This window comes from Sphaeroforma arctica (genome assembly GCF_001186125.1).
Source record: "Sphaeroforma arctica JP610 unplaced genomic scaffold supercont1.64, whole genome shotgun sequence".
Lineage (NCBI taxonomy): Eukaryota > Ichthyosporea > Ichthyophonida > Sphaeroforma > Sphaeroforma arctica.
The window spans coordinates 108,281-116,246 of record NW_014040494.1 but is presented as its reverse complement, the minus strand read 5'-3'; the positions used below and the strand labels follow the sequence as shown (position 1 = coordinate 116,246).

Here is a 7,966-nt window from a genome sequence, read left to right as displayed (position 1 = left end):
TTAGTTAGTAGTAACGTAACGAATAGTATATATATAGTATATATATATATATATATATATATATATATGAATGTATCTGTATTCGAGCCTACAACATTCGGAGGGCATGTTTGCAAACACATACATGCAAATATTCAATCTAGCCACACCTTTCATTCCACTATAGCATCAAGAATGAGACTGTTTTTCTATATGGGAGCGAAGATTGGATGGACAAGTCTGCAGCAGAGCAGGTGTCTCTGACCATGGACGTGCCCACACGTGTGCATGTCATATCGCAAGCTGGCCATAATCTGTTTGCTGATAACCACATAGAGTTTAATAGGTATGTTTAGTGTTGTACATTGATGTCAGGTGTATTTTGTCGAGAACTAGGTTTTAGACCTAAGGCAGGGGTAGATAAAGACTCGTCAACCTGTAATATGCGGCCTAAAGAGTGTACACATAGCTCTGGCTGGTCATGGCATATGTTTCTACTGGACTGTAGACCATTGTGTGGGTTCATATCACACCCGGGTCAGCCCAATACATATCTGATCCTTGACACTGGGGTTGAATATACACTCAGATTATTTAATATTCCATTCATGTTTATCTATCTGTAGAGTGCTAGTTGAGGAGATTCTGGGTACGAAATCCACCACAACGGCGCCGGTTAGCGAGAGGGCGTAGACGGTACTTTACGGCAGGAACTATATAAAGACAGAGGTGTCCCTTGCCCCTGGGAGTTATTCGATGAGTATCTCTTGAGAGATCCATCTGTGAGTACTGATGTACGAGCCCTCCGCCTCACCCTAGTATCGCAGTAAGTTGCTAGTAAGCAGTAGTGAATGCCCTAAGTTAGCCGCTGGGCAATGGTCAACGGCCGCGAGAACATCTGGAGATGTATTTACGTAGGGCTGGTTATATTATAGACGAGCACGATGGAAGATAAGTTATAAGGTCGAGTCAGACGCGGTACAGGTGCGGTCAATTTACACTCACACTTATGATATCTGAAGTGTGGGCTCCGAAAGTTGCGAAGGATTGTGTGTAAGGGAGTAGAATCGGATAAATATTAGATGCAGTTAATACCTAATAACGATAGTGTATTATGAACTAGGAGCGGCGCGCCTGAGTGGTTAACTGAGAAGTGTCTGCGAAGTATTAAAAGTATATTCGTATTTTTTTTCTGGCAATTATTTAATGTTGTTGTTCTATACGCAAATGCTACAGTCAACCTGAAACTGGAAATTCGTATCGTCTGACAACAGCTACGCATGAATAGAATTGGTTCATAATGCAACCTAGCATTGAAGTATCAATCCCAAGATATTAATACCAAATTCGTTGTTAGATTTTTAATGTGGGCCTACTGTACAATTTTAATACATATCACAGATAGACTTTGAAGTGGGATGAGAATCTATCTTGCTTACCGCTTCTCTGCACAAAGTCGTCGTGATCGTTACAGCATGATATTTTATCTCTAGGAATCGATAGTAACATCCAAAAAGGGTTTCAGTTTATAATTTTTCATTCTGTACAATTTTCATACATATCACAGCAGAAGTGGAATTAGAATATATCTTGCTTAGAATTGGAAGTCGGAATGCTTGTACACGTCAGATGACTGGGCATCCTTCTCGCAGTATGACTGGGTACACTTCTTCAAGTCGCCGCACTCACCAGACCACTGACAGCACTCCTTGTTCTTGTGGATGGGTCCCTTCAAGGCATCCGGGTTACGCTCACGTTTCTCGGCACAAGTGATCTTGTACTCATTCTTGCTGCTGCCAGAGCTGCCAGAGGCTTTGCAGAAACTCTCAGTGCACTTGGACAGATTTCCGCAGTTGCCGGAATACTCACAGCACACTTTGGACTCGTCGTATGATTCTCCAGTGAATCCTTTAATACCACATGTGATCTCCTGCTCGTATGAGTGGGCGCTGACGGCAACAGCAACGGCGGCAATAGTGGCGATGGTGGTGAACTTCATTTTGTAGAAAACTGTTTTTTTGAAAGATATAGTTGAATTGATAGATTATTTTAGAACATGCCAGGTTTTATACGACCTGGATCAATGAATCAATATAGATATATATATATATATCTCAATAGTTTTGTCTGTTGCCGGAGATGATTCGTTTTTAAAGTCTATAACCCGAGCATAGAGCCGAGACCTTGGGATTGGAGTGTGGAGTATGAGTATGTATCACATGCATTTCTAAACTTGCTGCCTGCCGTTGGCCTACTATGTACTACTAAAACTGAAAAAACTACGAGTTAGTCTGTGATTCTGTGCCTCTGAAGACTCATCCATTGATCATGTAACATTTTTATAATATTTTGAATATAAAAACTGCAGTTATAATAGGGGTATTTATATGCGAGCGGTACTCCAAAGTTAGAGCAGCTTGTGGCATATATTTAAAACAGTATGTCTGTCTTTACTCTTTAGTTCTGTCCGAAGTCCGAACCTCTCAGTCCTTACTCCTCAGAGAGACGAAACTTCAAAGGTGAGGACTAATGAGCAGGGGGGATTGCTGGATTGCAGGATTGGTGAATGAATGCCTGGATGGTGACTTGGAGTTGGTGAGTGATCAGTAATCACTAATCAGGAGTATCAGTGATCACTGATTCACTGTCCACTGATCTTTTGTTTTTGATATAAAAAATACACCACTTACTGTACTCAGTCAATACTCAATAGTGTAAATTACTAAATATGTACTACGTTTACAGCATGTATGTGTCAACTTAGAGTACTAACAATTTTTTACTATTAAAAGTACTTTACATATTGTTGTTTCTGTCATGGTCATGACTAGGACAGGCAGATTATTCTACTCGCCGGGTGGAAAGGGATGCGTGATTGAAGTTTTATGTCGGGGTTTTTTTTGCCTATGGTCTGATGAATGCGCAATCGTATTGTGAGAAAGAGGTCTAGACCTCTGATAAACACAATGAACACAATCTCTAGTTGTATTAAAAAGCCAAGGTAATATCGTATTCAATGTGGTACAGTACAAACACTCGAACTTATTATAAAGACAAAAATGGAGTTTATATAGATATGTCAGGACTTCTTGTTTTCTGCCAACTGAATGTGAGGAAGCGAATACAATACTAATAAATTCGAAATACTCGCGTAAAAACTAGCTGTGAAAATCTTGATTCACGTATCTGTCTTCGTGCGAACCATTTGCAGACAGCACTCCCAACTAACCTCCGCGCTCAGATGTGGTTGTATTCAAATATGCTACTGTTCTAGGCAGGAAGAGATACTTAATTGTATATATATTGTACTACCTCGTTGTCATATACAACTTGAAAAATTGCAAGAATATGATCTTTTTGAAATGAATAATGGATCTCGAATTGCGAATTAAAGATAAATTTGAACGTTCATTTTTAATGAATGGGACATACGTAGAGAACAATAGAAGAATACAAGGCTATTTCACCTGATAATCGATGCTTGAAATGTGTATGCGGTTTGAAACCTATGTGAAAATTCATAAAATTTATCTGGCACTTGATGTTTTATTAAATTATTTGTTTTACGTATAGGGACTACAAGAAGCATCTTAAAACTGGAAGTCCGAATTTTTGTAAACGTCAGACGAGTGAGCATCCTTCTCGCAGTATGACTGGGTGCACTTTTTCAAGTCGCCGCACTCACCAGACCACTGGCAGCACTCCTTGTTCTTGTGGATGGGACCTTTCAAGGCATCAAGGTTACGCTCACGCTTCTCGGCACAAGTGATCTTGTACTCGTTTTTGCTGCTGCCAGATTTGCCAGAGGCTTTGCAGAAACTCTCAGTGCACTTGGACAATTTTCCACAGTTGCCGGAATATTCGCAGCACACCTTGGACTCGTTGTACGATTTTCCAGTGAATCCTTTAATACCACAAGTGATCTCCTGCTCGTTTGAGTGGGCGCTGACGGCAACAGCAACGGCGGCAATAGTGACGATGGTTGAGAACTTCATTTTACTTTATTATACTTCTCGGTAGTAAACTGAAAGAAAAACAGGTCGCGTGTCAGCTTTTATATACGGCGATTCGGCGAAGACCCGATCGCCAAAAAAATCCACACACCCATTATATGGCATATGATTATGTACTGTAGTAGACTAAAGGACCGAATAGACAGCAATGTATCCCCAGACTGAATCACCCAAAAAGCGTATTTAGTGCTCCGCTTTTCGGCGTTCTTAGCATGTTTGTATATAACTCGCTCTGTATGAGAACAATAGAACATAGGGCTACATACCGATGTGGATTGTGGAAGCACACGGATTGTTATACAAAGTTAAATAAAATATGTACATATATTTTGTTTTAAAAAAACCCCTTCTGTCAATCACTCGTGCTTTAATATTTTTTACAAATAAATATTCTTCCTGTTGTAATTGTTTTAAGAAACTTGTATACTTTTAGAAAATACAAATTTGTTGCAATATTTATGCACATATTTACATACGGTCATACGGAAGAAGTGAATTGTTTTGTTATTTTTGTTTTCTTTTAACACAATGAACAACAAATCAGCTACATAGATCTGTTCTTTTTAGGAGGCTATGGAAAACAAGACTCAGGTTTCAGAGCTTCAGAGCTTCAGAGTGAGAGACTATACTCCAGTTCTCCCGATCTATTCTCTCTCAAACGTTGTAGTCCCAACTTCCCAAGTCCCAATCACAATCTTATACATACCTCATTGAGTTCCTAAATATTTTTGAAATTTGTTCCTCATTTGTTTATATATAAATTATTCATCAATCAGTAAAATCTGTGCATAAATATATATTTTTAAATAAAAATATCATTCTCACAACAAGATGTTTACTGTTACTTTACAACAAGAAATAAATCTACAGCTAAAAAAGGGCAATGACAATATCCTATATATAAACAGAGTTTATGTCGGCTAATATAGAAATATTCGACTCGTGAACCGCTACTCGTGATTCTTTACTCTTGAAAAGAAAAGATCGATCCACTCTTATAGCAATAAATATTAGCAAAAAAAGGTTTTTTTTAACTGAATATTTTTGAGTTCTTTTTTTTCAAGATTGAGGGAACCGAAAGACCGAATTCTTTGAAAGTCCAAAAAGCAGGACCGAAGTCCGAACCCCAAAAATAAAATATACTATATTTATTTTTTGATATAAATAGTGTGATCGATTTAAAAATACTGTATGTACGTACATTTGTAAAATACTGTACCCTATTTTTTGTTTTTGTATTGTTTTTAAAAACAATAAAACACTAAAAACCCATAAATAGCCTAAATCAAACAATAGAACCCGTTTTATTCTTTGCGAGAGTGATAAAAGAAGACAGAAGTTGAGAACAATTTGTCTTTGGCAAAATACTTGTTGGATTTTTATACTTTATTAATGTTAACAAAAAAATAAACCTTTTTTGTTTAAACAAATTTTTGAATTTTTATGCAAAAATATAATTTTTGGTTTGTTTCTGTTTTCTAAAAAATAGTAAAACCACTAAAAAATAGCCACTATTTACAGATAAAAATTGTCCTGTAACCTCCAGGTTCCAGCCAAGCTGGCGTAGTGGCGTGATTTTAAAGTCAAGTGGGCTATTTTATTTACCTCGTGTGCATGATTCTATATACAAACCAAAAAAATAGATATTCAAAGTCGGTGTGGCAATTTGCAGTATAAAAGCCATCTCAGTATCGGCATTGACTATCAGTTTATTATCGAGACACAATCAATACAGAATGAAGTTCTCAACCATCGTCACTATTGCCGCCGTTGCTGTTGCCGTCAGCGCCCACTCAAACGAGCAGGAGATCAAATGTGGTATTAAAGGATTCACTGGAAAATCATACGACGAGTCCAAAGTGTGCTGTGAGTATTCCGGCAACTGCGGAAATCTGTCCAAGTGCACTGAGAGTTTCTGCAAAGCCTCTGGCAGCTCTGGCAGCAGCAAGAATGAGTACAAGATCACTTGTGCCGAGAAACGTGAGCGTAACCCGGAAGCCTTGAAGGGACCCATCCACAAGAACAAGGAGTGCTGCCAGTGGTCTGGTGAGTGCGGCGACTTGAAGAAGTGTACCCAGTCATACTGCGAGAAGGATGCTCACTCGTCTGACGTTTACAAGAAATCGGACTTCCAATTTTAAGCAAAATATATTCTCTTCCCACTCCAGAGCCTGCCTGTTATATGTATGAAAATTGTACACTATGAAATTAAGAATCTGAAAAGCTTTTTGGGTATAAATATTCTTAGGATGTTCACCATCGATTGCTAGAGATGAATTATTATCGATTTATTTATGTGTTCAAACGCGTGGAAGAGCACTTGTGCAGAGAAGCGGGAGCGTGACTCTGATGCGTTGAAGGGTCCAATACGGTGTGTTGCCAGTGTTCTGGTGAGTGCGGTGACTTGAAAAGGTGCACTCCGTCATACATCGAGAAGATTGCCCGTTCATCAGATGTTTACAGGCGATCCAACTTCCAATTCTGAGTAACTTTCAGAAGTATGCAAACCAAACAGTATTTTTTAATAAATCACATTAAATCGCTTTCGTGGTTATTTTTTTTACATGTAGGACTCTGAGACACGAAGATTCGGACTGATTTTGTATTTATTCTGATTCTTTGCTACGATATTTTTGCAAGTATTTTTGAGCTTAAGAACTTGTCAAAGAGTATAGACAGGCTGTAGCACCGGCAAGATCAATTGTGCACAAGTGCCCGAGTCTAATTTCGATGCTACGAGGGGACTCAGTATCAAGAACAAGTATGGTGAGAGCTAGAAGAAGTGTATATGTAATTAGACTTATGGTTCTAAATGAACACACAATATCAACGTCTTGAGCAAATCTTCACAATTATGGAGTGTCTTATGCCTTGCGCTTACAATTAAAGGATGTGGAAATTTGTACGTCAAATTTCTCAATGGTTTAATGTCCGATGAAAACTGGGTGATATCTTACCAGTTTAGGCAAAGATGGTGTATCGGTTATAAATGTTCCACAAATCTATTGAAGAAAACAAAATATATCAGGTCAGGCAGACAGTCCTGTGCGAAGTGATCTTTTCGATATTTATTATTAATATAAGTATGGCGTATTCGAACGCACAAGATAAAGCATGTTTCTTTACCTGTGGAAGTGAAAAAAACACTGGAACATAGCCGTCAACATAACATAACACACGCCACTTGTAATCCATTTATAGTGGCTCGGCGTATACTCCCCGCTTTTTGACATTCGTCTTGCTCGCATTTTTCTCTTGCTCCTCGGATCGGTAGTAGTATCGGCGTCTCTGTGCGTTTGCCGGTATATGCGGGCGAATGAAGTCGACAACTTTCCATTGAGCTTGCCCGCCTTTAGCTAACAGCGGCCTTTCTAGGCGGATGGCACGTTGGTTCATGTGTACGTAATCGTTACGATGTAAGCGCCCAGATGCCTGCGAAAGCATGAATATCAGTTGTGATTAGGATATTGTCTGCATATCAGTAGCCACATGCGATTATACAGAACATAGCTCAGTTTATATTTTGCTTTCGCATACAACCATACGAAGGCAGCATGTCTTCCCTCGGCTGGTCAAAAGAATATGATTGGATATATAAGAGTACTTAGAACATCACACACTATTCTCCCAGTAAGCTTCTAGCGCCGTATATGTGTGATAAATATTGTTACATGTTCTGTTCTGTTGATTGTTATGTATCTCTCATTATGCATCACAATATTTTGCCTCACAACTGATATTTCAGTTCACTTCTCCAACGCAGTTGAAAGCCCATCTGGAAGGGATAGAAAAAGGCTGGTCTACAATAGAAATACGGAACGGAACACACGTTGATAATGGTCTCTTATAGTCCTCTATTTATCTTGATGTGAGACTCGGATATCAGTGAAAAATATTCATTCTTGAATATGCAACCACCACTCTCATATAATGGTATGGTATATATATATACATGCACACACACACACACACAC

At 38.7% G+C, this 7,966-nt stretch overlaps 4 protein-coding genes across 4 annotated transcripts in view; 2 read left to right on the top strand and 2 right to left on the bottom strand.

The window, feature by feature from the left end:
* SARC_01594 (hypothetical protein) overlaps window positions 1–1,162 on the top strand; it is an 8,436-nt gene extending 7,274 nt beyond the window's left edge. The window contains exons 4-5 of the mRNA XM_014304699.1: window positions 144–325; window positions 606–1,162. Of these exons, the coding sequence (XP_014160174.1) occupies window positions 144–325; window positions 606–672 (249 nt within the window). The 3' untranslated portion in view covers window positions 673–1,162. The remainder of the gene's footprint in view (window positions 1–143; window positions 326–605) is intronic.
* A 411-nt stretch (window positions 1,163–1,573) lies between these two features.
* Window positions 1,574–2,299, bottom strand: SARC_01593 (hypothetical protein; the record flags this gene model as incomplete). Its single annotated transcript, XM_014304698.1, has 1 exon — window positions 1,574–2,299. The coding sequence occupies exon 1, from the start codon at window positions 1,976–1,978 to the stop codon at window positions 1,574–1,576; it is 405 nt and encodes a 134-aa protein (XP_014160173.1). The 5' UTR covers window positions 1,979–2,299.
* A 1,208-nt stretch (window positions 2,300–3,507) lies between these two features.
* On the bottom strand, window positions 3,508–3,974 carry SARC_01592 (hypothetical protein; the record flags this gene model as incomplete). The annotated part of the gene is made up of 1 exon (XM_014304697.1): window positions 3,508–3,974. The coding sequence occupies one exon, from the start codon at window positions 3,972–3,974 to the stop codon at window positions 3,570–3,572; it is 405 nt and encodes a 134-aa protein (XP_014160172.1). The 3' UTR covers window positions 3,508–3,569.
* A 1,724-nt stretch (window positions 3,975–5,698) lies between these two features.
* SARC_01591 (hypothetical protein) lies at window positions 5,699–6,535 on the top strand. Its single transcript, XM_014304696.1, has one exon. It carries the CDS (start codon window positions 5,729–5,731, stop codon window positions 6,131–6,133), a length of 405 nt encoding a protein of 134 aa, XP_014160171.1. The 5' UTR covers window positions 5,699–5,728; the 3' UTR covers window positions 6,134–6,535.
* The last annotated feature ends 1,431 nt before the right edge of the window (window positions 6,536–7,966 follow it).